The 26,867-nt window shown below is 54.3% G+C and overlaps 1 protein-coding gene across 4 annotated transcripts in view; it reads left to right on the top strand.

Moving 5' to 3' along the window:
* LOC149372419 (uncharacterized) overlaps positions 1-26,867 on the top strand; it is a 128,314-nt gene that overhangs the window by 91,580 nt on the left and 9,867 nt on the right. For 2 of the 4 annotated variants that reach the window (XM_089566894.1, XM_089566897.1), the window contains 4 exons: positions 23,222-23,472; positions 24,466-24,547; positions 24,759-24,863; positions 25,815-25,870. In XM_089566894.1, coding sequence (XP_089423020.1) covers positions 23,222-23,472; positions 24,466-24,547; positions 24,759-24,863; positions 25,815-25,870 — 494 coding nt within the window. Of the gene's footprint in view, positions 1-9,755; positions 15,053-23,221; positions 23,473-24,465; positions 24,548-24,758; positions 24,864-25,814; positions 25,871-26,867 lie in introns of those variants that run through there. The other 2 variants (XM_089566895.1, XM_089566896.1) reach the window with 2 other exon arrangements.

The raw sequence follows: 26,867 nt of genomic DNA, 5'->3' as shown, positions 1-26,867 counted from the left end.
TAAAAGCAGACTGGTCGTCTCGGCCGGCGTTGGCGATTATCGTTGGCGCGCCGAGCTGGGATAACGGCTCTCCGTATATCTAGTCACCCACGGCGCCGGAATTCGGCGCTGGACCGAGAACGCGGGCGACGGAGACGCGTAAAGCGTGAGAAATGCCAGTACAGAGAATTCGGCACGCCACGCACTTTGTTCTGTGTACGAGAATTGAAGGAAGCGAGCCAGAGAGCTGCGCATCAAATTACTCTTGGAGCGCATGCATGAACAGTCGCTCACTGTCAGTGCACGTCGTGATCGCTCATTGCGTGCTGCCTCACAATCATCGTCCCGAGGCTCTCGCTGCTCGGGGCGTTTCTTTCGAACTCGTCCTTGGACACGCATTCACCACCACGCTCGGCCCCAGCGGCATTATTGCAGCCCCTGCGGGCTACCGCTGGCTACCGGTGTGATCAGTCCGAAACCGTTAATCGTAGCTTTATGTGCGTACACTGTGTCGCGACGCTCTGGGAAGATTGTGGCGGGATCTCCTCACTGCTATACCTGGTTATGTGAGGAATGGGATGTGCGTGTCTCTCCCCTCGTAATGAGGCAGAAAACGGGGCGGCTCGTGACTGAGTCGTGCATCGTCGATGTTTTGGTTGAGGAAAAGGTCGGCGGTTCGATTCCCGTCTATAAGAGAACGACGACTGGTGAAGGAAACAACTCTTGCAACTGTCGTGGCACTGTGAGAAGCAACTCTGTAAAATGAGCCGACTGGTTTGGTGTATCTACGCGCTTTTTTTTTTTTCCCCACTCGTTTCCGATTTCGTATGCGGCAGTTTTATACTAGAGTGCGCTCCTGCGGTCGTGGGAGACGTTCCCTTGCCGTTGCTGCGGGGCAGCGGCAAGTCCTAAAGACGAGACAAATACAAGACGAATATAAGAAAAGCCGCGCAGTGCAGCAAAAGGGTACACCGTATGCACCTTGGAGACACATCTCAGTGACACTTGGAGGTTTCCTCGTCCCTCTGTCCCGGGTCGGTTTGCCGTGCGCCCGGACTCCGAGGGCACTCGTCTTCTCCGTCCACGTCGTCTTCGTCCTCCGAGTGATAGCCGCGCTTCAGTGGTTCGCAGTGAAGTACAAAACAAGTGCAAAAAGCCGAGAGAGCGGTGTTGCCCCCGCGATGGGGGTGACCCGATTTTGGCAGAGCGGCCTCCGTGGGCGGTTATAAATGCGCCTCGTCGCGCCCAGGAGCGTTTTTCGCTGCTCCTCCTCACCCCGAGCCGTGGGTGCCGGCGCTCGTTTACTCCGCCGTATACGAGGCCCCGCGGAGCCTTGCGCAGGGCAATTTGCGCTCTCGGGTCGCGTGGGACGACGGGGGAAGGGGGGGGGGGGGGGGGGGGGGGGGAATTTTGCCGCTCTGCCGCGGGCTGGCCTATCCTCTTGACGCGCGCGAACCCTGCCTTGCCAGAGTTGTTCGAGCATCCAGGAACCCGTCGGTTCGTCGTGGCATTTGCGGAAGTCTAGACGTTAACGTTCAGTACAGGCTCAGTGCGGAAATTCTGTTCAAGGACGTCGAAAGTCGAGCCATTCGAGCTGTTCTTTCAAATGGGTGTGGACGATCTGAGTGGAGTGAGCCGTAAAGAGGGAAATGAGTGCGTTTGACTATAGGCTATGGGACGCACTCGCTGGTGGAGCTGCATGCAGATGAGGCACGGTGAGGGTTGTGCACGTATACAGTTGGCTATTCCAGAAGCTCGTGCCTCCGACGTCGGTTGCCAGCAGTGAAGAACTCTATACAATGTAAGCAAGCGCCTCCTTAAATGAAGGAGTCTGCTAGGAGCCGGAAGGGTCGAGTCTGCGTGTTTGTTTCATCGCCCACTTATAATACCCGCCTCCTGTCCCTTCGTTCGAGTCTGTAGACCAGCCAGCCTCGTCGCACCCTCTGACCGTCGTTGTGACGGTTGTGTCGGGGATTAGTAATCGCCACCAGAGGGGATGCCCAATATAGGGGCAGTCTGGCAAGAAAGCGACGAGATAAAGCTGGGGATGCGCGTGTTTCGGCACGGTTTTTTGCCGAGTTTGCCTACTGCCGTCCGTCATCATTGTGAGCCTCACTCGAAACGGCGCAGCTTTACTTTTAGCCAAATTGAGGCGCCACCGTTCCGAAGAAATGCGGCAGCTTTCCGTACGGTCTTGGAGCATATGGATGCACCTCTGGGCTCTGTACCTTCGGTAGCTGTTCAGTTAGTCGAGCTAGACATTTGAAGGATGCCATGCTTCGCACATGCTTCGTTGTTGCAGCGACCAGGTTGCAGGGACAAGGATTGGCTCAGCTGGCATGGCAGAGTAACGCTTCGCTTTGTGGCGTTCAAGTCCAGTTTGAATACCGCTGCTAGCGCTGCTATTTCCTTCGTATCGGTGCCGGTTGTTCGGCTGCGCTTTGGTCTCTTTAGTAGGAAGACTCAGTGGAATGGTGTTCGGGACTCGTCGTTTTGAAGTCTGGTGTGCAGTGGGGCAGCCGGCGCCGCGTCCCATATACGCCTTCGCTTGAAATTTCGAAATTGCGGGTCGTTCGCGCCATCGCACCCTTCGCGGTCCTGCACGCAAGTATTAGCGGGGTTGGCTTGGCGCCTTCTTCATTGTCGGCCAGCCGTGCTGGTGATCGAGCGCGCGCGCGCGCATCTGCAGCCTCGTTGAGTCAACGACCGCCGGTCAGCGGGCACTGTTTGTTTTCCCAGCACGTCAGCGCGCGCGCACAATGCAGTCTCTTCCCAATGGGCGATGTGCGAAGAGAAAAAAAAAAACGAAAATAAAGGACGGCTCGCGCGCTCTTCTTTGGCGCGGGTATGCGTGTGGCAGCGCTGGCGATAACGGCATCTTTGTGCAGCGCGCGTGGCTTCCCGAGTGTGTGTGTGTTGACCGAAGGAAGGAAGCGCGCGGTTTTCGGAAGGCGAGAGTCCGCCACGGGTCTGCTGCAGGCTCGCTGCGCCAGCGACCGACTCCTTTCACTGGGGCGGCCGCTTTTGTTTGGAAAGCGGGGAGGCCCCCCCTTGTTTGGCCGCTGGCCGACTTGGTCGGCTGGCGGCGGCCCACCGCGAAAGGCGGCCGCTGTGTTGCACAAGTGAGCGTCCCTCTTCGTTCTGAAGGGGTCGATGGGAGGGAGGAAGTTGCGTGCCTCAGAGCCGCGCGTGGGCCAACCTTATATGCCGTTCTCCGGCCGCCCTTTTCTTTGCTGCGGCGTTGAGCTTTATCGTTCGAGTATGTTTGCAAAAAAACAAAAAAACCTGCCCTGGTTCGCGAATATACGGCGTGGTGTGCCACACAACTGCCTTTCCGATGGTTTGGTTGCTGCGGGCGGGCTTTTCTGAGCGAAAGGGAGCGTAACCACTTTTTTGTGCCTGCGGTCTGACCCGATGACCCGCGCTGTGAAGCAGTGCTAAAGACTCGACGCGCGTCCGTGCGCTGTGTGTAGGGACACACTTCCCGGAAATTGAACCCTGCGGTATGTGTGCGAGGACTTCTCGGTTATCGTTGTTGTACTTCACCTTTTTCGTGCGGCAAATAATCGAAGCGCGAGTTTTCACAGGAGCCTGATTTCGCGTTCGTTTTTGTACGCAGTATATTCCCCCTCGCGCAGTTATGACCCATACACGTCACCGGTCCCTCCCCCCCCCCCCCCCCCCCCCCCCCCCTCTTTACCTCGCCGCATCGAATAGTGCGAGAACTCCGTAGTGTTGAATCGTTTCCCCTCCAAGCTGGCAGCACAAACTGACAGGCGTGGTTATAGTTTCGTTTTCCGAGCATACCTCTGCGCGGTTAACTCGCAATGGTGAGCAGCGGGGTTTCCCCGCGGCAATGGCGCAAACGTCGTGCCACGACGACGTGCTCGGTGTGCTCGTCGTTGATACGAGGTGAGTGCGTGCGACTCGCTTTGCCGGCGTCGTAAAGTCAAGCGCGAAACCCGTGCGGACGCATCGCGGTCTCCATCTCTCGGCTTTCGCGTTGTGCGTGCTCGAAGACGACCCCTCCTTTTGTTCCCATCGGCAGCTGCCTGCCGTTGCGCTGTTCGTTGCGTCCTGCTTTCTTTGTTTTCCACGACAGTGTGCTGTGCGTGCACAACCGCCGGGAGTGTCACTCGATTGTTGCTACCCCTCCCTCCCCTTCCCCCCATCCTGCGATGACTGATGAGGCGTATAATTATAGCCGACTCTCTGTCGGTCCCGGCAAAGTGAATCGGCCGGCCAGGCCGTCGGCTGTCCCGGGCCAACGAAAAAGGAACCGCCTGCGTGCGTGCACGTCTCTCTCTCTCGAGCCTCTAGCCTCGGCGAAGAGGCTGCCTTTGTGTATTTTTAGCCGCGCTGCTAGGAAGGCTAATCTAAGCCGGTCTCGGCTTGTGGTGCATTGCGCCTTCTTCTCGGCTGTGCCTTCCCCGTTGGTCGGGCATGCGGCTATGCCGCCGATTTTCGTCCTTCAAGGACGCTTGAGAATAGGCCGCGCTCTCGAGGCCGTTGCTTGATTTGTTGTTCGTCCCCGGCGGTATACCATACGCATCCTTGCTATTCGACTGAGGGAAGCGCCGGGGGAGAGCGTATTTATTTTTTTTTTTGTGCGCGACATATATCGCATTAATCTGGGGGGCTGATGACGGCGTTGTTACTTCACGTAATCTCTAATCTGCAGTTCAGATACAGCAAGTAGTGGTTATGCCGTTTGTTTTCTCGTAGGCACTCTAGGGTCTCTGCAGATTGAAGTGCTCGGTTTCCGAACACAGAAGGGCTGCGCTTTGGCGCACACGCTTGGATAGCTTTTCATCTGCAGTTATACGTATACTAAGCCGTCTCTCCACTTTTTGACATTTTAATGCTTGTGCTCATGCATTTTGAGCCCGTCCTACGTGCGCGCTCCCGAGCACGAACCAGACCGGACCGCTTGTGGCATCTCGGGCTCCGGTCATTGCTGAGGTCACTCGGTTTTTACGACCACGTGCCTGGGGAACGTTAGGTTCGCGCTCATGTCTTGCGCTCAGGAACTGCTCAGAAACCGTACGTTTTTCCGTGCACACAGCATCTCCGCACGCAGTTCTCTTGTGATGGCTGATCGGGTGACTCCAGATAATTGTACGCGCGCTAGCGCGCGTGTACTACATTGTCATATATTGGTTATAGATTTAGCAGAGCACAGCCTGCCAACTGCAGCTGTCGCGACTTTGTCTTTGACCACAATACTTGTGCCAGTGCACCCGCTGGCCCGCTTTAAATGCACGGGCTGTTCATTAGAGAATCTGCCGGCCTGCTGGCCGGTGTTCAACTTCCGGCAGTTCATTACGAGAAAGAGAGAGAGGGTCGCGCTCTCTGACGAATTGCGCGGCGCACCAGACGCGCGGCTGGTCTCCCTGTCTGGTCCGACTCCCCACTCCTCCGTCTTCCCTCAGTGCAGGTTGCTCCCGTGCGGCCGCGCGCCGAGCGGGGTTTGTTGTTGCGCGCAGTCCTTCGTGGAAGCAGCGCTTCTTGGCGTCTTGCCCCACATCGAGAGCGCACCTCTCCCGCGGTGCCGCCGTTTTCTTCTCTTTTCCGAGCCGAGGAGACGCGCTTCCTCCCGGCGGCGTGCAGCATCCCGGGGGCTGGCTGGCCGGCCGCGGTGGGAGAACGCGGCGCCCCAAGGTCCTTGATCTCCTCCTGCAGCTCGCGCAGTGCGCAGCCGCTGCTGCCGCTCACGGCTCCCCGATGCTCGGCGCCCGCATTTGTTTGAGGTCGACCGCGCCGCTTATACGGTGACCTCCTCCTCCTCTTCCATCTTGGGTGGAACAGGAAGAGGAGCGCGATGCGCTGGAGGGAGTTGATCGCGCCATGCTGTGTCTGCGGCTGGACTGGCCGCGTCCTGTTTCGGCCGCGTAGGTGTATCGTGCGGTGCTATGGAGCGGAAATAGTGGGCCTGTGCGCGCGCATGTGTATGTGTGTGAGGGAGAGAAATAGCTCGTTCGCGCCTTGTATGCACGGAGTCTGGGAGGTAGCTCGAAGTGTCATTATACGGGCGCTATACTGGCGATACCATTGCGGTGACCGTTGCGATGAACTTCCGGCGATTGCGTCGCCGTCGTGATACTTCAGAGAAATTCCGAAAGAGACGCGGTTCTGTGTCCTTTCGCCGAACGTATAAACGGCTAGATATATTTCTCGCTGCCACCGTCACCTTTTCAGGACCAGGTATACGTGTCGCAGAGAGATCTTGGAAGCAGCCGGAAAGCCTCCTTCCGTAGCACTCGCTGTTCGCTTGGGAATGCGATGTCTTTCAAAAAGGCGTGAGGTAGGAAAAAGAGGCGCGCAATGCAGCTGCAGTGAAGTGCTGTTGCACCCGTGTTCTTCGCGCGTCATCCGACATGTAATCGCTCGAAGGAGTGCGCTGTCCCAGTGTCGTTTTTCCTCTTCCAAGGCCCCCGTGTGTTCTCTCCTCGGCGGGTGCGTTGTCGTCGTGTCTATTGTTGGCTGCGCCTCGCCGCGTTGATTGATGAGGCTTGTAATTGCAGGTCGAGTGTGTTGGCCTCATGCTGGCGCTGACAGAGGACGCCGTGTAAAACCGACCGATCGCGTTTCTTCTCCGTGGTGACATCCGAGAAACCGCGCGCCGGTTGTCATGGGTGTAATTAGAGATGACTCTGAACGACCCTGGCACAAGAGAGACGTGTGTGGCTGAGCCCCACGGGGGGGCTCGTAGCTCGACGCAGACTTCGTGAAGCGCGTATAATTTGCGGCGGGGTACGATCTTGTGTGGCATTTGTGGCGCCTCATACGGGCTACTCCGTGTTGTTCTGCAGATTCTGGGGAGCTTGGGGTTAGATCGCTAGCTTTCCAAATTCTCGGAGCCCTTGTCTCACTCGCACTGTAATCTGACCGAGTGATTCCGGTTGTGGCAGCGTCTTCGGTTCTTCACTTTCTCTGCTGAAGCGCACACCGATGTTTCTCGCGCACAATGCGAATCTCTTTGTATGCGCTTATACTGCGATATCGTCAGTCATTTGTCCACGGGTTGTTCCACTATATCAAGGGCGTGCTGCTTGCCCGTGAAAGAGTTTGCGCCTCTCTTTCTCCCCGTTTAATTTCCTCCCTTTATCCGCTCCCGAACGGCGCAGTTCTGGCGTCGACCCAGGGCGAGACAGTTTATTAACTGGCTCACTCAATCCTTTATTTTCTCGTGACTTACTCAGCCCGACCCCGCGCGCTGTTTCGTCCTTCCTTTTGGATTGGATTGGATTGGATTTGGGGCTTATCACTTTGTAACGGGCGGACATTACACGAACGTCCTAGCCAACTTTGTGACGCTTATCGCTGAGTTGCAATCAATCGCGCTGCGACCCGATGGGAGGGGCTCCTTATGCGTGCACTTCCCCTCCGTTTCGAGAGGGTGCACCTCGCGCGGAGCGGACGCGCTAAGAGCGGGAGGAGGCAAACACGCTGTCTCCGGCCGCCGCCGTTGCTGCCACTGCTCGTGACAGGCGACGCTCGTTCGGGGCTCGTTGTTTGTTGAGCTCGTGTCCCTCCGTACGACGTGTGTACCGCGGCGTACTCGGGGCGTCTTAACTCGGAGCCACGTCCGCGGAAAGGCGTCGAGCGTTGTGGAGTGCTCGCACAACAAACATCCTTCATGCCCGCGGTCACCGGAAGAAGCCGCTATCAGGGGGGTTGAGCTCACAATAGACGTGGAAAAACGAAAGGCGTGAAAAGGGGTGCGTTGTAATTATTTTTTGGTTGCTCGTCAGGCTATGCAGTCTTGTGGGGGTGCGTAGAATGGTATCGCCTGTATACCATTGCGTAAGCTCTTCCGTGACCCTGCGTGCTTTCTTCACGACCGTGTGTGCTCGGACAGCGCATGCAGCAGCGCTGGGCGCCTTTAATGAACGTCCGGAACATAGCGCGAGGCAGCGGATGTCTTCGGTTCCTTTTTCGGACCACTTAAAGCGACCAGCTTTACGGTCGCTTGTATTGCGTATGTCGTAATCACTATGACTGGCAAACTGCCATAGTACATGTATGTGCAGCAGCGAACAGAACGTGTACTAGGGAAAAAAAATAAAAGGGGAAGTTGCGGAGTGGCTAAGAGCGTTCTGCTGTCACGTGCAAGGCCGTGGGTTTGATTCTCCGTTGCTCGGGCAGCCGCTTGTTGTAATGGCGCTGAAACGCCCCCGGATTGGTCCAGTGCTGGCGGAAATCGTAATCCCGAGTCTTTGGCCGTGACTTGTCTGGAGGAAATCGATGGTGTCCGTGTACAGGCTATTGGAGCATGCTACTGTGCCCGGTCTTCTCCTGCGGACCTGCCTTGCCGCGCGGTGCGTGGCTGCATCAGGCGCATCGTTCACTTTAGTGGCACGTCACGCTGTGCTGTAGTTGGTGGCGTTGCTGCTGATGATATGTAGCTTAATGTGATGGGTCTGGTGTAGGTTAACGGATCTTGGTTGCGAGGAAGTCTCTAAACACAACGAGAGCAGCAGCGCTCGCATTGCTCAAGAGGGTCTGTGGTGTGTAGTGCCGTTTTCAGAAGTTCCAAGGCCATCGGCATCGCTTCTTTCCGGCTCCTGCCGCGCTGTTCTCGCCAGCTTTGCGATTCAATGAATAGGGATGAGGAGAATAGGCCTCCTAACAGCTTCAGAGCTCCGCAGTTCTGAGGGTTCACCGCTAGAGATTTGCCACACGGCCCCAACAGCAAACTCGGTGGCGGCCCGGAATTTATCGAAAGGGGCGGTACGCGGCCGAACGTCACCGGCATGGTGTCAATACCACACAGATTCTCTATCGGAGCGCCGCCGAGACAAGCCCGTCGTAAAGGGAGGAACCGTTGAGCGTGGCGCGCTGGTCTCGGTGCGTTTATGCCGTCGGCCGCGATTCGGAAAAAAAAAAAAAAAGGGGGGGGGGGGGGGGGGGGAAGGCGAAGCCGGCTTGGCGGCCGATAACGTCGGCGCGTAACGAGGGCCCCGGGAGCGGCCTTTCCGAGGGTCCTGCCTCTCCCGCTGCGCTGCTGGCTGGCTGGGCCACTTCTGCGATCCGCTGGAGCGATGGAGGCCTAGCGCGGACCAGTTTGGGGGCCGCCGTGTTGCTGCTCCGAAGAAACGCGCCGCTCTTATATCCAGCGCTTGTCTGTTTTTTTCTTGCTCTTTTCTCGGCATTCTCTTCGCAGCCGAGATCTGGCGATGCTTGCGAAAGCGAAAGGGGGGCCCTCCCCCTACATCTTTTACCTCTCTCTTTGATTTCTTACCCCCTCTATCCTGCTCTTTTTCTGACGTACGAGTTGCGCCAGAGCTGAGGGGTGTTCGCCATATAGTAACTGCAGGGGCAGCTTGGAGGCCGCCCGAGCACCACAACCGAGACACTGCTTGCGCGGAGGTGTGCTGGAAGCTTCAGCTACCTGCAGGTTTCGGTGCGCAGTGCCTTGGCAGCTTCGACGCCCTCTAAGAGGTGCTCTGTAAAGGACGCATTGGCATTTGGTGTGCTCGGTCGGGTGGCTGCGTTTCTAGGTGCACCGGGATATGCCCTCGTTTTCCGTGTCCGAGTCAAAAGTCAAAGCATTATTTTCAAACGTACAGGGCAATACATACCGTGGCGGCAGCCATTATGGTAACGCCTCTCGGTACCCAGCCAGTTTTGTGCGGACCAATTTCAGGACATGTAGCGCTCTCAACCTGGCAACGTTGGTCCTCTCAGATTGTGGGATCCTGACTTGTGCTATTTTGAAAATGGAACTATGGGGGTGTCATCACTGTGCCCCCCCCCCCCCCCTTTTTTTTTTCTTTTTTTAAGATCAAGGTGCTGAGTACTAAATACTGTCCTTGAATACATGTCAGGGCTTGCTGAAGCAGGAATTCTTCAAGTTCTTGCACCTTTTCATGCAAACATTGTCGCAGTACGAACTGTGCTGACCAGTGACCGCATCCCCGGGCAACCGTGAGCATGGTGGCGCTGCAGGCGTTGAGCACAGCGTCCTCACCGCATCTGACCCCTTTGCCCCATTAATAGAAACACTGGAGACAGAAAACTTTGCCCCATAGAGAGAGAAAAAAAAAACGCTTGGTTTGGCGACAGGTCCAGCCCGCTGGTCGCAGCACCCTCATCACCCAATTGTCTTCCTCAGCAGTCAAACACATGGCCCTGCTTATAGAGATATGTCTAGCCGTACCGCTGGGTGCAAAGGACCTCCTCTGGTGTCACCGAATCCGCAGCAGCGATAGTTAATTAGAGGGCTTCGTATATGCACGCCCATTTAGCGCATAACCACCACCCGTGAAGCCCGTGTCTTTAATGTTTGCCTCTCGTTCTCGTCGGTAACATTCGGTGCCAGGCTTCTTGGCCGCCGTTCAGGACTGGCGCGGGCCTACTCGATCACTGCGTGGCCAACGTGAAGGCGCGTGCCAGCGGCCTTCCTTCGCGGGAGGAATTCGTGTTACGTGCCCAGCAGAATCGTTGATGCTATAGGGGAATCTTAAACATCTGCTTTTATTGGCCTTTTTTTTTCTTTACGCGCGCGCACAGGTGAAGGGCAGATGACATTCTTTTCGCTTCACATGTGATTAATTACGTTTTGATCGTCGCTCGAGTACATCACTCGAGAGAACCGGAGGAAAAGAAAGTGCACGCGCGAGGTACGTAGTTTCTCGGGCTCCGTCGTTCTAACTTCTTACATGGTGTCTAAGGGCGGTTGTGTTGAGGCTGTAGCCAACTGTTGTGCTCGAGAAACGGATTACGTGGACGAACAGTCGTCCGAGACGGACGCTTAAACGATTTCGGTGCATCAAAGTCTGCCAGTTCCTGGCGGCTGTGCTTGCTGTAAGCCGTTTCCGCTCCCCTTTTTTCCCAATAGGTCGCTAAATTGACGCCTTTAATCGCCTCGCGTTTCCTCAATAAAGTATTTTGTCCGCTACGCCGCAAGGACGCGAAAGGTTTATGAGCGAGACTCCTGGCACAGCAGAAAGCTCGCTCGCGCGTTTCGTTTTTCCCTGCTCCGCGAGCGAAACGGCGCCCCTATAAAAGCCCGACATTCAGACTCATGTAGATATGTGCAAGCGCGTATAATAACGTGGGCTCGCTCGCGCGCCGGGGCGGCGGTCGGGGTGGGACTCAGTGCTGGGAAAGGCCGCTCGCTGCCGGCCAGAATGGGCAGCCAGAGGTGTACGGCGGAGGCGAGCAGCGCGCTCTTGTCCTTGCGGCTGGAGCGCCGCTGCCTCCGCTGCGGATCCTGTTTGGGACGCTAGAGCGCGAGGGGAAACGTTTCCCCCTCGCATGCTTTTTGTGGGGGGCATCGAGGGGCGAGAGCCTTCTCTGTGTACGGACGGGAGATGCGAGGGCGAGGAGGGGCGAAGACTCCGCTTGGGCGTATTTATATTTCATCTGCCTCCCCTCCTCTCCGAACCACTTTCCATCGCCACTTTGTGCGTGTAGGGCGGCAGCGTGCTTCGCTGGCTGGCGGTGCGTTCGTGTGTGTGCCTCTGGGGGGGCCAGACGCGAGCAGTTGGTGGTTGTTCGGCTGCCGCCGCCGCCGCCGCTGCTTGGACCGCTGCTTGGCATTTACTGTGCGCGCTTTCAAATCCCCACTCTCTCTCACTGGACCTAGTATCCTCCGGCTGGCACACTGTGGTGCGACACCATCTGAAAATTCGTGCCTCCGTCAAGTTTCGTTCGTCGTCGTTTTCGGCCGCCTGGCCCTAACGTGCTGCTCATCCGCCGGGTCCACGAGCGGACGCTCGTCGGGACGCCGCTGTTCGCCAGTCGGCATCGCAGCTGTCGTCGCGGTGCCTGCGCGTACGCTGCTGCTCTACTCCCTTTGTTCGCTCTACGTCGCCCTTCCCGCCGGTTGCGTCCTCGCTGCTGAAAGGAACGTCTTCTCAGTGTGAACTCCGTTCTGCCTGTCTCGCGCGCCGAGGAATAGCGATCATCATCGCCGGAGTGTTCTCGCGAGCTGTGCTCGCGCGAAGTGTTTCGCGTGGTGACCGCGCTTGGCCAGAAGGCGTCGATCGGCGTCGTGTCCGTGGCTTCCGAGAGAGTGGCGCCTCGTTGAGGTGCGTGCGGGGTCGGATCTGCGACGAACGATCATCTCTAGCGAGGTCTACGGACCGCCAGCAGCGCCGTGATCCTTTCCCGCCGTAGCGAAGAGCTGGCACCGAAGTCCCAGATGAAGGGCGACACCCGGAAGGCTGCTCTCGAGCCGCGGGGCGTGGGAAACGGAGGGTCCGATGCCAGCTTGACGCGGCTTCACATCTGCTGCTGCTCGTTGTTGTGGCCGCTCTCCGTTTGCCTGGCTTGAGCCCCGACCGAACCGCCATGTCTTCGTGGAGGAAGAAGATGCGCGTCAAGTGGAACCGCAACCTTGACGGCCCTTCGAGCAGCGCCGGCGGCTGCACCGAGGAGCCGCTGGGCCTGTTCGAGCGCCGCGGGTCTCTGCGCAAGCCGTCGCCGCCGGCGGGCAAGGATGAGCCCTTCAAGAGGAGCTGGTCGTTTCGCATCGGAAGCAGCCACTCCAAGGCCAAGGATGCGTCGCCCGGTGCCGGCAGTGGCGGTGGTGGTGGTGGCGACAAGGGTGCGTTCCTGCGCATGTTCCGATTCGGCAAGGACAAGAAGAAAGAACCCGGCAGGAGGCGGATGTCGGACGCCGCGGCGACCGAGGTGGCAGTGTGCAAGGAAGAGCTCTCCCAGTGGTCCTCCGTGCCGCTGGACGTGAGCGAATCGCCAGAGGCCAAGCGGCGCGAAGAAGCGCTCCTCATGCGGGCCCACACGTTGCCGCGCTCTCTGGAGGCTGCCCCCAGCGGCAGCGAGTGTCCAGACGACGCTGACGGCACCGTCTGGGGCGTCATCTACTGCGACCCCAAGGCAGACGCGAAGGATCACTTCAAGCTTCCCAGGGCCAAGTTGGACTCCCCGAAGTGCCGCGATGCCCGTGGCGGCAAGGTCTTTTCAAACGCAGTGCTGCCACACTTCTTGCACCCTGGCCACGAGCTGGGTGGCGGCGAGTCTCTGGCGGACAGGCGAGCCCTGAAGAAGCTGCTGCTGAACGGCACCTGTCCGGCCGTGCCGAAGGATGACGACAGCTTCCGCCCCGTCGGAAACGGTCTCGTGGTCTGTGAGGGGGCAGAGCCCGCGTCTGGCGACTGTGGGCCACCGTCGGTGGAGAGCGTCCAGGAGGACTCTGGTGTAGTGAGCGGTGCAGAAAGCAACGAAGGCAAGGGTCACGTTGCTCAGCCGGACCCCGAACGCGACGTGCCAAATGCGATTAGCGAACAGTGCCAAGGCGAAAACTCGTGCACCGAACAAAGTGGTGAGTCTGTGTGCAACACGACCTTCGTAGTCGAAGTCAACGAATTGTACCGAGACGACTGTGACGAGACCGTGCAGGTCGCATGCGCCGAAAATGCTCAGAACGATGTGCCACGTGCGGATGCTGCCGAAGGATCTCAGATTAGCGCCGAAAACGACGAAGCTTCCGAGGGGTGTCTGCCCGAACAAAACACGGGCGTCAACGAAGAGACGCCTATTGACGTTGAGCCAATTGCTTGCGAACAAAACCACGAAAGGCAAAGGCACGACTCTGCGTCGACCGATTCGAACTGCGAGGAATGTCCCGCGCAGGATGAGTTCGAGTTCGTCGCCGCGGAGCCAGCGAAGCGTGAGGAGCGGAGAATGAGCCGCGAGACGGTGTCGCCAGTCTCCGACGTTTCCGACGAGTTCCCGGCTGACGAGAAGGCGAGTTTCATCTTCCTGAAGCCAGACAACGCCGGAGAGTCCCTGCTGTCGCCGCTCTCGACGCCCGACGACGAGCTCTCCTGCGGTCCCTTCGCGCGGCATGGCGCTCTGAACGACGACGTTTTAATTGAACATTTCGTCTGCAGCGACTCGGACCTCGAGTCCGAGGACTTGAACGAGCCCGAAGAAAGGGAAGTGATCATTGTCGACCACCTGCCCATCCAGGAGAGCCAGGACGCCCCGGACATCTGCGTGATCTCGAACGACATGATCCAGTCCGTGAACTGCGAAACCTTCGTGCTGGAAAACGAGGTCACGCCCGGCACGTCGAGCGCTAGTTCCGCCCAGGAAGCGCTGCCGCCGCCGCCTCACAACGAGAAGAGCGGCGGCGGCGGCGGCATCCATGTTTCTGCGCGGGCGGACTCGCCGCTGTCTCCCGAGGCAGACAGGTCGACGCCAGCACGCGACGCTGCTGCCGACGAGGCGGTGGACGGAGAGGGCAAGCTGGAGGCGTCCGAAGGAAGTTTCCAGGACAAGGTGCATTACTTCAACGCCATCAGCACCGAGCAGCAGCTGCGGAGCCCGCCGGCAGCGGGCGGTGGCCCCCTCAGCAAGCGCCCGCGCGCTTCCAGGATCCCGACGGCGTCCAGGCTGCCACGGCCTTCATCAGCTCGGCCAACAAAGAAGGAGTCTGGAATTCCGGTGCTGACCGCAGCACCCGTGCCCGCCAAGCGCTCCCGCGTCGCGGCGAAAGTCGGCCATATACCGCAGCCGAGCAGGAACTGCGTCCCGCAGCAGAGGCAGGTCACGCCGCCGCTGACAAAAGTGACGACCGCCGCCGCGCCGGCGAGGGATTGTTCTTCTGCCGGCACGAGAGCGTCGCCGTTTTCCGGAACCGCGAAAAACGCCAAGAATGCACGGCACGCCGCTGCTGCTGGCGCAGTTGTGGAGAGCAGCTCCGAAGCCCCAAAAGTGCCCGCGCAAGAAGCCCCGGGACAACTGAAGCGCTCGGGCACGTTTGTTCTCGACGAGTCTGAGCAGTCTGCGGACGCGCAGTCGGGCTCGTCGTCGCGAGCGCCCGCAGCTGTGGACGTCGCCCAGGAGTCGCCGGCCAAGTCCAGGCAGCAGCTGACCGGAAAGGACAGGGCAGCTGGTCCCGCTGCGGACACGGCCCCGAAGCACCACGCCGCAGTTTCGCCGGTGGTTGTCGAGTCGGTTGTGGTGCGCGATGCCGTCATGAAGGTCGCCGCGTGTGCCGCTGCGGCTTCGGTGCAAGTGCCCGTGGTCGACTCCACCGACCGCACGCTGCCCTCGGATGGCGACAACGACGAGGATCTTGTCTGCTCGTCTTGTAGTAGTAAGTTGCGCTTCGCGTGGCCGCGCCTTGCAGTGGTCCCGTGAGCCTATCACCTCTTCGCCTTCTCCCTCATAGCCCAGCTCTTCGTAATTACAGTTATCGGCGGCTGGGCCATGGCAATTAATCCGCAGCGCCTCGCTGCACAAAGATAGACCTTGGCGCGCGGATAAATGGTTGGCAGCGCTGAATAGCAATGAGGGCAACTTGTACCTGGGACGGCTTCTATGCGCGCTTTCCTCAGGCAGACAGGCGCTCTCGTAGGGCGCAATATCTCCGGCTACATGACCGCGCAATCCTGTCGAGCCTCTTGTTTACATTGAGACTTAACCGATGGGCCCGGTTTGCTTAGCTAGGCCTTGCGTACCTACCGTGCAGCTTGGCAGGTTGTCGTTCTTGACCCATCTGCAGCGATGAGTGGTGACCCATAAAAACCTGCTCGTGCTTGAGGTAACAACTGCCCTTCGAGTGTGCGTATCGGTCCACAAGAGCTGCGTGCGTAGCGTCTGGATCCCTGGCCCCTGCAATTCGTGCTTCCGAGAGTAGAGTGACACCGTTGAAGATCCCATTTGCTGACGTCCTCCTTGCTCTGTTGGCAGTCTTATAGCGGGCCTGTCTGAACCCTCCGCCACAGTGCCGCTGCCTGTATTTCCACAATCTGCGTGTCTGTACGTCGACACGCTTGGTTCGTCACCCCCCGAAACGTGGCGGAATCCATTTCGCGGTCTTCTTCCAGACCATTGTTTCCGTACGGAGTCTCGATACATGCCTGTCTGGGCGGAAACTCTCTTGTATTGTCTTCTTTCGCCAGTGGACGCTGTATCTTGGGACTGTAGGCGGATTGCGGTGTAGTATACTTGTATGATTGGGAGCGTATACATCCGCCAGTAGGGTCGCACGTAGTATCTTGAGGAGCTTGGTCCATTATCCATCCTGCGGGCTAGCAGATCTCACAACTTGTTCGTCTTAAGCACTTGTAGGTGTTTCCTTTGGAAGAGCTTTTCGCAAACCTCATTTATATCTTTTAATTTCTGCCAAATCTGCCAGATGGTTGACCACTCGTTGAGCCATTTTGTTTAGTCGTGACAAGTGGACGTCTTTATTCGTGTACTGTGCGATGTCAGTGCACGTTGAAGAACTCCAGGTGGTCGAAATTTCCAGAGCCCTTCACTACGGAGTCTCTCAGCCTGAGTAGTTTTTGGACGTTAAATCCCCCATAAACCATCTTTATTAGTTCTTGCGATGCATTGCTGCAGTAGTGGTCAACAGGGTGTTTGTGTGTGTGTGTGTGGGAGACCTTTTTAGTAGGGGTGTGCGAATATTCGAAATTTTCGAATTTAAATCGAATATCATATTTTTAGTATTCGTATGCGATTCGAAATCCAAATATTCGTGTTGTTTCGAATACTCGACACGACGCGAATATTCGTATCAAGCCGAATATTCTATTGCGAGCACCGGCGTGAGACATAACATGGCGGCGCCCAGAGCAATGCGTAACGTTGGGCCGTGCAGTAGCTGACTGCGCTGGTGAGCTTCTTTGTGGCTATACCTGCGAAGCTGGTAGAGTCAGAGCTGTGCACGAAATACCTCGCAATGCGTGCCAGTTCAGTGCCAAGTGAGAGGGCATTTTCTTTGGCTGGAGAAGTCGTTTCAGCTAGAAGGGAACTACTACTGCCTGACTGAGCCGGTTTTCCTTCACGTACGACAATTTCTTATGTTCATCCCAGCAACGCGCTTTTGTGCTTATGGCAAGCTAGCCTTGATAAATGCTGTGTACTAGCCATCTTCTCTGATATTTCCACTCTTCTAAGAACAATGTTCGAGACCGCTACATTTTGTGCAGCTACACACACCTTTTGGGCTCATTTCATCACTGATAGTTGAACTGTTATGTTCTTGGGTGTTCAAATAAGTGTTTTGTAGTGGTTAAATGCGTCTGTCCTTGATTATTCGATATTCGATTCGATATTCGGAACCAAGTATTCGTATTCGATTCGTATTCGAAAAATTTGATATTCGCACACCCCTACTTTTTAGCTATGGCGATCATCATTTGGAGGGTGCCTACACTCATCAGGTCTGTGCGGTCAGAGGTGTCGTTGCCTGTGCGGATCAGGCTACCACATGGCGATTCGTAGAGTTACTTGCACAAAGAGGGCTAGGAAAAAAATCCCGTGCTGCTCGTTGCTGCTTGTGGGCTTTCAAAATGGAAATGCCTTCCACGATCGCTCGGTTCTCAGAAGCGCATGACGCGAAGTCACATAGCTTTGGGAAGCTTATCGTGGAATGAGCGGCGTCCTAAGGAGGCTCAGATTTCGCTGTTCACTTCACCCAGCCGGCAGCGCGTCTGGGCAGTGGCCGTCTGACCATTGATTACGGTTTTTCCCTCATCTAGCGGGGCAGCGAGATGAGATGGCTCTACCGAACCAACTCCCTGGTGCGAACAATCGCCGCGTGAAATTGTTTCCTCCGAGGCCACTACACAGAGCCTGCAATAGGTTTTATGTCTCAACGGGCGCGTACCGCTCCATCTGTGGTTATCTCGAGACTATTCCCAAGTTTTTGAACGCTTGCAGGGTAAGTTCGCGGTAGTTGCGCTTGGACATTGAGGATACAGTGCGTATTTGCGCACCGTGTGCTCAGGTGATTGTGTAGGTGGTGTACTTCTCGGGGGAACGGCGAGATTTTTGTGAATGCGGCCTGTGCTCGAATTATCGGCCAACGAGGAGCGTCAGTGTATATGCGCACGGCGGCGTGCCGATTCCGTGAGCGGGCGATCAACGAAGAGTTGGCTACCGTGCTGAGCTGAGCGCGTGCTCGATCAAAATTACCCGATTCCGTCTGGTGTTGAGCGGGGCAGTCGCCGGAGGCGTGGGCCGGATCGCTCCACCGCGGCTGTTGTGGGGCGCGGCTTGACCTGCTTTGCTTTCGGCGGCGCCGAAGGGCCGGCTCCGCGAGGTTCTCTTGTTTGGACTTCGCTTTGTAATCGACTCCCGACGGCGGCGCCAAGAAAAACTCGACCTGATTGACGCGTGCGCTGCCGAAACGGCTGCTCCGCGCTCTCAGACAAACGGGGCACTCACGGGAGCCCGTTTTCCCTGATCTGCCCCCCTCCTCGCGCGTTTCGCTGAAGACTGTTATTGTAAGGTCCGAAGCAAGAAGACGTGCCCCCTTATTCTCCGAGCACGCTCGCAGCCGGCCCACCGTCGGCCCTGTCTGGCGTCTGCAGCTGCTGTACCGGGACTGGAGGGCCAGCAGGCGGGCGTTATTTCTGCTCGGCGAACTGGTCTCTGATAGGTACGAGCTCCGTTGTTGCTGTGTGATGGGAAATTTACGCGCGACTTGTCTGTGAATTTGTCGTCGTGATCCGCCGGTGGCATGGTTCCGTGACCGGTTGTTTTACCGACGTCATTCCAAGGTCGGCAGACCTTCGGACGGCGACTGGTAATCCTCGGCCAACGCACGGGTAATTGACGGGGAGTAGCATAGTTAGATTCGCGTAGACCCGCGCACGCGGTGGTCAGCCCAGCTAGGAGCCGCAAAGTTTGACTGACTTGAATTGAATCTTCAGACAGCGTTTGCACTCGCCACTGACAATGTACGTATAATGGTGAGGAGGGGTTACACAGACGTAACTATATGACATTTATCGCTACTTAACTCGGCTGGTCTCGACGCACCGGTCACGGCGTTCGCGAAATCGCGCATTCGGCACGCGGAGGCAGGCCGCCGCCCAGAGGTCGAAGAGCGACGTCGTGGCCTTTCTTAACGGAAGCTGGCGCAGGAAGTGCGACTTTTCCGCGTATCAGCGACGGGTGCGTGCGCGGGCTGCGCGACGCGATGAATTAAACATCGGCCAGAGAACTGGTGCGTGAGGTCTGCGCGCCGTGTGACACGGCGTGGCCCATTGGGAGTCTGCGGTACCTCCCGCTGTGTGTGGGACGGGGTGGTGGGTCGGCGTAGCCTCTTCCACGCTTGACTTGTAGCGGGAGGTGTTGTCCCCCCTCTGCTGCACTGTGCCTCTCTCTCTCTCTCTCGAGGGGTCGCTGACTTCTCGCAAGTCGCTGTTTGTGTGCGCGCTCGTCTCACGGTCGCGTGAACATCCATCCCGCTTCTTCCCGCTGTGTGACCCGCACTAGCAGGCGGCACGTCGTAACCAAGGTCACGCTGTTCTGCTGTGTGTGTGTGTGCTCGCGCGCGCTGCAGCCCCCCCCCCCCCTCTCCCATTCCTGAAGCGGAAGAGGTCACCCCCCCCTGTGCTCCGTCCTTTTGTCGTCGGCGCGTTCATTGTCTCGGCGACTCTTCGGCTGCGTGAGTTACCGGCCTCCGGCTCGTTTGTCGTCCGCTCAGGTTCCGCCGTTTTTCTTCGCCCTGTGGTTGCGTGCGTTCCGCGGCGGCGTTGTCAGTCCGATTGTTCGCGGCTGCCGGTCTGGCCTCGCCGCGCCGTTCCCGGTGCGGCACGGCAGTCACCTGCAGGCTTCACTACTCTTAGCGCTCGCGTGTCCGTTACCGCCCCCCCCCCCCCTTTTTTTTTTTTTTTGAGGGGAAGAAAGCGGCTGCGTGAAACCGCGGCCTCACAGGGTCTTTTAAACGAAAAGCAACCGTGAAGGCGGGCGTGGTCGCGTGACCATCCCGTGCACATAGCTTGCGCCTCGCGCTAACCACCTCAAACAGAACGCCACACACTCATGCGTGGAAAATTCGACAGTTGAAAAGGCACGGAGTGGAAGATCTGACTGATCATTCGCATTACCACGGGCGTAATCACGGCTAAGTTTTTTCCCCTTCTCTCGTTAGCGATCATTACCTACATTTAATTAATTCCGCGCAAGCCTGTGGCCTCTGCTCAAGGTGGGTTAAACAGCACCCGTTTGCCCTTCTTAGCATTCTTAGCTGCCTGGCGTAGCATTCAACGTAGAGGCTCCCTTAGGGTGGAACTCAAGAAGCGAATGTGCCGCGGTTTGTGCTCCTAAAGAAAGGCCTGGTGGCAGCCAATTGTGGTTCTGTGATGGCGGGCCTTTGTTCTTTGTTCAACGTCTTCGTGACGTGCGGCCCTCCTGCCACCTTCCTAGCTGGTCCAAGACACTGGCCTTCTTCATCTGATCCGTCTTGTGCATGCTGCTGCCCCTACTTGATTCCTCCAGCACGACACACAATCGTCGTCTCGCGCGGGCTCCCTCTCCTGACAACGTCGTGAGCTCGTTCCCTACTCCCATCAGTGCTGTCGTTTCTTTCAGAGCGTGAGAGCACTGATAGCGTAGTCCTTTCACATCCTGTTCTCCTTTTGATTCGCTATTTTTTTCCTTTCCGTCCTTCTCTCTCCCAAGCCCCGGTGCTCACGGCAGGTGTGTACTTCCGAAAGAATGCGCGCGCGAAAGTGAGTCCCACGGGTCGGCAGTTGAGTACTACACTCTGTCCCTTGGTTTCTGCGGCTGTTGGCTTCTCTTTTATTTTTTTGTTTGGTGTTTCGTGCTGAGAGTGTCGCCCTTCCTCGAAGGGGAAAGTCGTTAGCCGTTTTTCACATCGTTGCGGGGCCGCTCCTCCGGCACGGCATCGTCACGGTGGCCCCTTTCTCCACCGTGCCCTTTTTCGCGGACCAATTTCGCTCGGAGGAGACGTCCGCGGGACGTCCGGCGTGGCACCAGCGGCACTTCCCCCACGATCGCCGGCCGCGGCGTGTACTACAGGGCTACCGAGAAAGAGGGGCCGCTGTTCCGTTGTCGGGCGCCTCCGCCGGACGTGACTGGAATGGAAGTGCGCGAAGTCCGCGCGGGCACGACGTGACGACGTCGTGCTTCCGACGTGCTACGCACGCACACGTCGCTTTTGCGCCCAAGGCTGTAGCTAGCTCTTCGCGCGCGCCTCGACGTTCTTGGCGTCTCTGGGCCAGCGAGTTCGGCAGAGTGTGGTCGGAAGGTGCGCTACTCTGCAAGCTTTTTTTATTATTAATTGTAGAGAACAGGAAGGGTGGAACTCTTTAAACGGGCCAGGCTGCAACGAGAGGCTGGAGGAAAGACCCAGTCCGCTGACCATCGTTTCGACCAGAGGCCCAGCCGATCGTCTTGTCGAAATTTATTGTCAGTGCGCTGTGGCGTTCGTCCCGCCCTTTGTTCATTGGAGGAGCCGAGAAATTATTTCTATGGAGGGGGAAGCGGTGTGAGTAGGAAGCTGCTCCTAACTTTGAAGGCATGAAGGGCTTCAGTTCATTTGGTCTCCCTGGCACGGTGCTATAACAGTATGAGCCTGCAGACCTTGTGGAACCGTCAAGAGTGTCGTTCCGTATTAGGCCGCGCTTGCACATCAGCGAGGACACTTTGTGCAAATTCTTCACAACATATAATACGTCATTGCGAATTACGGTGTGCTTCCACCGTGTTCTGTTCTCTGCTTTCCCACATTTTTAGAGACGTCGCATTGACGCGCCTCTTTTGCGGTCAGCACCTGCGAAAAGTGCGCTTCGGACTCTAGCTGTGAGCAGCCAATATGTTGTTGCTGCTGTTGTCGCCTTGGGTGTCCCCTTTCTGATCTCCAGCGCATTTTATCGTAGTTGTGAAAGTGATCGGACGTGCTTCGACCAAATTATTAGTTGGCACAGCGGTAACTAGCTTCTTTCCCATGAAAGTCGTTGCACAGTATGGAGTAACTGAAGTTAGGGCTACATACATGTCACAGCCGTACTGACGCGCGCTTTTAGGTGTGGCTAGCGCGCTTGTTGTGCAGCACTGAAATTGCTTGTGCTGCAGCGGCTATGAGAAAAATGAAGTATTACTTACAGTTGGCTTCAAGCCGCTCAATAAGGAGCCTGACAGTAAGTTGAGTATTCAATATTAGTTAACCAGCCTGCGCATGTCTTAGCTGTATTCTGATGCATTACATCGCTGACAATTCCCGAGAAGTTCTTTGCATGTTGGTTCACATGATTGTTGGTTGGTGGCCTTGTGCACCAATCACCAATCTTCATCACCAATCATCAGACCATCATCATTGTGGCATCAGGCATACATTTCTTAGACGAAAGTGCATAAATGTTGCCAGTCTAAAAATACTGAGTGAGTCTTCTGCTGACCATTTCATTGGGGCAGCAAGTGGACTGTTTTCCCATTGCCTTTTTTACTGCTGAACCTGTGTAGTGGATGGGGAAGTGACAGTGGTGAGCTTAAAGAGCGGCTGGATATTTGGTCCGTGGCATTGCCCTTAAAAATGCTTGCGCCTCTAACATCCAGCTGTATACAAAAGTGCATTTTTCATCATGCCCTTGTTCACTAGCTTGGGGTTTCTATTATTTGTGCATTTTTGTTGGTCAGGTTTGCTTAATCATACAATATTATTCAAATGGTTACTGTTCAATCAATACCTTCTCTTAGCTGTGAATCACATTTCCATTTTGCCATGGTAATTTTACAGTGGGTTTAATGCTCGCTTGTTTCACTTTTCTTTTTTCATGGGACAGAGTTTCTTATAATAATAATAAAAATGCAGTCTATATTCCTATTATGTTACATTTGGGAAAGAGAGTTGCATGAAATGCTGCAAAGCAGCAGCTTGAGAGTGTTTGAGGCCCCATACATAGACATGGCATCCAGCGTGTGATCAGGTACAAGACCACTAAGTGCAAGCACAGAGTGAGACATGAAATGAGCTACAGGCTGCAGAGGTTTTAACCAAATAAAACAAAACTTTTCATGTACTTGCAGGAAAAGGAAAGAAGGAAATTTGTAGATTTAGACTTTTTCATGTTTACCTGTACAGAATACTTTAAACTCTTTATGGCCTAAGGTGTATGCTTTCATATTGCATTGTTTTACAATGGCTGGCGTAAGAAAGTGTTGTCTGATTTCCATCATAGCTGTTTCTGTTACTGTTGTACTGTTATTGTTTTGTTACTTAAATAAAAGCTGAAAGAAAACAAAGCCAAACGTCGTTGCTAATTCAGTCCTTGAGTCATTCTTGCAGCGAAATGCAGCATTACAAGATAGGCCCCAGCCTTCACTTATGTGTGTATTACGATTCCTAATCAAGTACAGAGCTTTTGTGCATGCTACAAAAAATTAAGTTGTTTGTTGCGGTGTTTCGGACATGAATCGGGGCGAGCATTGCCACTTAGTGGTGGCACTTTGATCTTGCCATTGCTTGCTAACCTTGTGTGCCCCTTCTGTCTGACCCATGCAGATGTCAAGAAGGGCGCAACAGGCGCAGCGACGCGACTGAGTTCTCCGGGTGCTGGTTCAGGTCCACCCAGCAAGATCGGAGAAGCGAGAGTCCAGGCCCAGACCAAAGCCGAGTTCACCAAAGAGATCCAACGGCTGGGTGCCCTCTGCGAGTCGCGAACCAAGGAGCTCACCATGCTCAAGCTGCAGCTCAGGCATGCTTCTGCTGGTTTTGCTTCCTTCGGTGTCGTCATCCAGCATCTGAATGCACAGGTATTGTGGCAACTGCTCTCCATGTATGTATATCCGTTTTGAGAAAGAACCCTCAGATACAAAACTTCCATCGATTGGTGTTTCTACCAAGTGGTTTCAGCAAGATAATGTTTAACAGGGTTATTGGTTTCGCGATCCTTGAGTTGCCGTGCAGCCAAGTTGGTACGAGAGAAACATTTTAAAGGCCCTGAAAGTTATAACTTGGACCCCATCAATCTGCTTATTAGCAGCTTTTATCCACAGAGACTGTCCAGAATGGTGTGGTAAAATAAAACAGTAGAAATGGAATAAAGTTTCCTGACGTGGAGAGCTTTTCATCTTTTTTTTTTTTATTTGAACCCTGTACAAGACTGATATGGTTCACAGTGAAACTTATCATGAGCGAGTCCTCCTGTTGATGTTTTGGTTACCTGCTGCTCTTTGTTCAGGCTGGTTCAGAGCAGCGCAGCGCAGTGAACATTTGATTCAACTAGGCAGCTGTAAGAGGAGCTTGTGATTGCGCCAAATGCTTGCCACAAAACATTTTAAGAACTCTGTAGTTAATGAACATTTATCATTTTGATGAAAACTATGATAATAAGAAGGGTTATATATTGTGCTATAGAAAAATCCAGAATAAGTTAATTTCATTAAATAAGATCTGTTTCAGTATATGATAAATCGAAGCAAAATTGATGTCAGCACAATGCTTTGGTAAAACATGCTCATGATGTATGCCTCACTTGGACAGCTGTTAGGGAGAGCATGCTACAACATCCATCCTCGTGCTCACACATTACAGAAACAAAACCTTCAAAAAATTGACTCCAGGTGCTCCAAACATGAACATTTGGTGCATACTCGCAGCTGGCCTGTATTTTTATAAGTGTGGCGCAAGTAACATATTGCACTGACAGAAAGTGTGCAGTGGCGTTATTCAAAGAAGGTGAATGTGCACATTATACGACGATGGTTCTAGCACTTATGCATTTGTTTCTTTTTTTCTTTGAACAGAACAATTCATTCCACATCCCGAGATTGTCAGAAGAACTGCGGAAGTCCCAAGAAGAGATCGAGAAGGCTCGCGTTGCCATAGGTAATGGGAAATGCAGGGCTTCTTAGTTCCTGTTTGCTGAGCACTTTCATTTTTAAACTCTTAAAGAAGTGTTAAATGTCTCAACAATGCATGTCTTGCTACAGCACATGTTATAAGTTTCTTTTGTCATTGTTAGGACCATAGTGACTAGCTTTGATGATCACATGCACATGTGTTTAATATCTACTGTTTAATTTTGTGAAATTTCTAGAGGAATACAAGAATAACATAGAAGAAATCAAGCGGAACCAAGAGAAAAAAATAGAGGCACTGAAAGCAGACCTTGAAGGAAAGCACACCAAAAAGATAGAAGAATGTAAGTCGCTACCATGCACAGTAGTTTTTGCGGTAGAACCTCATTGATATGCCCCCAATTCTTAAGATTGTCCAGTTACTATGCCTAATCTTGTGTTCCACAGAATTAGTTTTTCTTCTTCTTTATTTATTTTTTTTATTCACTTATCCTAAAGGCCCTTTACGGGCATTACATAGGGGGGTTGAAAAACCCATTGTAGCACATAACAAAGTGAAATTTAAAATCTGAAAATTCTGGTTCTGGTGAAAATTCTGGTTCGTATGTTCCACGATAACACGGTTTCCCAGAAATTCTGTGCAAAAGTTTGTTAAATGAATTCAAATCATACTAAAAGAAGGTGCGCCAGCACATGAGGGCGCTGTGCCTGGGTGCACGTGACATAAGCAAACACACAGCGCCTGTCAGCTGTTGTGGCAGCTTCTCTGCAATGCATCAGGGCATTGGGACAAAGCATTTTAAAGATAGCAACAATACTAGAACATGTGTGCAGGTGCTAGGTATACATGCGGCAGTCAGCCACCAAATTGGCTTCTCTGCACTGTGCAGTTGCGAGGGGGCGAAGCATATGAAAATGACGACAGTGACAGTGAAGAGGTTCCAGCTACTTTCACCCTTGCCAGTCTCTGCACTGGACACGTTATGAAGTTCCTTTTGTGCTAAGGACACCGCAAATGCGGATAAAGTCTAAAAGCACTAGAACAGCTCTTCAGAGTTTGCACTATGAAGCGCTGACAGACCTATTTTTTAATTGCAAGTGTCCATAAATATCTGTGTACATGTGTACATCATTCTTGAGTCGCATTTTCCAAAATCAAAGTGGCTTAGATGATACTATTTCTCAGATAGTATGCTTTTTTTCTGCATTCTTAAAAAAACATAACAGTGTTCTACTGTACTTCCGCATCAGCATATTCCATGGTGTGACGAAACATGCTCATTTCTTATCTTTAGTGGAAGCCGCCCACAAAAATGAGCTGTCAGGCTATTTGGAGTCACATGCCCGAAAGGCAAGTATCATGCCAAATTGTTTTTCTTTTCTTCTCGAATGTGTGCGGCTGCTTTATACTATAGAGATGTTTTGTACATTGTGCCTGAATGCTACAGTGGTTTCAGATAATGCTAGCCAGCTTCAAATTTTCTTAAGAACATTAGTGTCCTTGATTTACTTTAATTATATTCTAGACAAAAGAAGGCAGTTTAGCCAGTTTGTTTTAAAACCTTGGTAGTAACCATAACCAACCCAAATTACTTTGTGGTAGGAGCATTGTGATGAAAGCTACTGCTGTGGCACTAATTCCGAACTACAACTACTGTGCTAGCCAGCTGTCACTCAGGTGTTAGATCCTCAGTAGAGAGATGCGCCCTCCATATCTTTTGAGGCTGCTACTGGTGATTTTCATGAAATCGACACCACGCTGTGGCGAGGCCGTGAACTAGTCTGAACCACATTCACTCCATTGCATGAGTGGTTCGCTGGTACATTCAGATGTTTCTGTATATCTTTAAAGTGCTGTTAGATTAATGTTTGTACGCTAGCGAGATAGAAGAACCATTAGGTGTCATTGCGCAAGTTTTCTGTTGCCTGCAGTGCAGTGTGAGCATGGGAACAGGAATTTGGCACACTGTAGTGGAACACTTCCAGGGCTAAAACAAAGCAGTGCTTATCAGGTACCAAGCTGTTATATCTTTATAAAGATGACTTGCCGGAACTAGAAGGACTATGCAAAGGTCTGTCTGTTAACAAATATCGCTGAGCACAAATTATCATAAGTACATTTCAAGCATGAAGAGTTTTCATATGGAAGTTATCCACGAGCAAGATCTGGAAGGCTGGGTGATATTTCATTCTGATTCTTGTTGTCCCTCGTTATTGCTCCACGCCCTCGTTGTCAGTGGAATCACTGACTCAGACAGACAGATGGTAAAAATCTAATAAAAACGAACTAATGATCATAGCAGTGTTACGTTAATGACGTGCCTCCAACTTGTTGCTTACAAACAGGC

This window comes from Amblyomma mixtum, chromosome 1 (assembly GCF_055824585.1).
Source record: "Amblyomma mixtum isolate Tamu chromosome 1, ASM5582458v1, whole genome shotgun sequence".
Classification (NCBI taxonomy): Eukaryota; Metazoa; Arthropoda; class Arachnida; order Ixodida; family Ixodidae; genus Amblyomma; species Amblyomma mixtum.
Note: the sequence above shows the minus strand (reverse complement) of the source record. Positions and strands in the feature narration are given on the sequence as shown.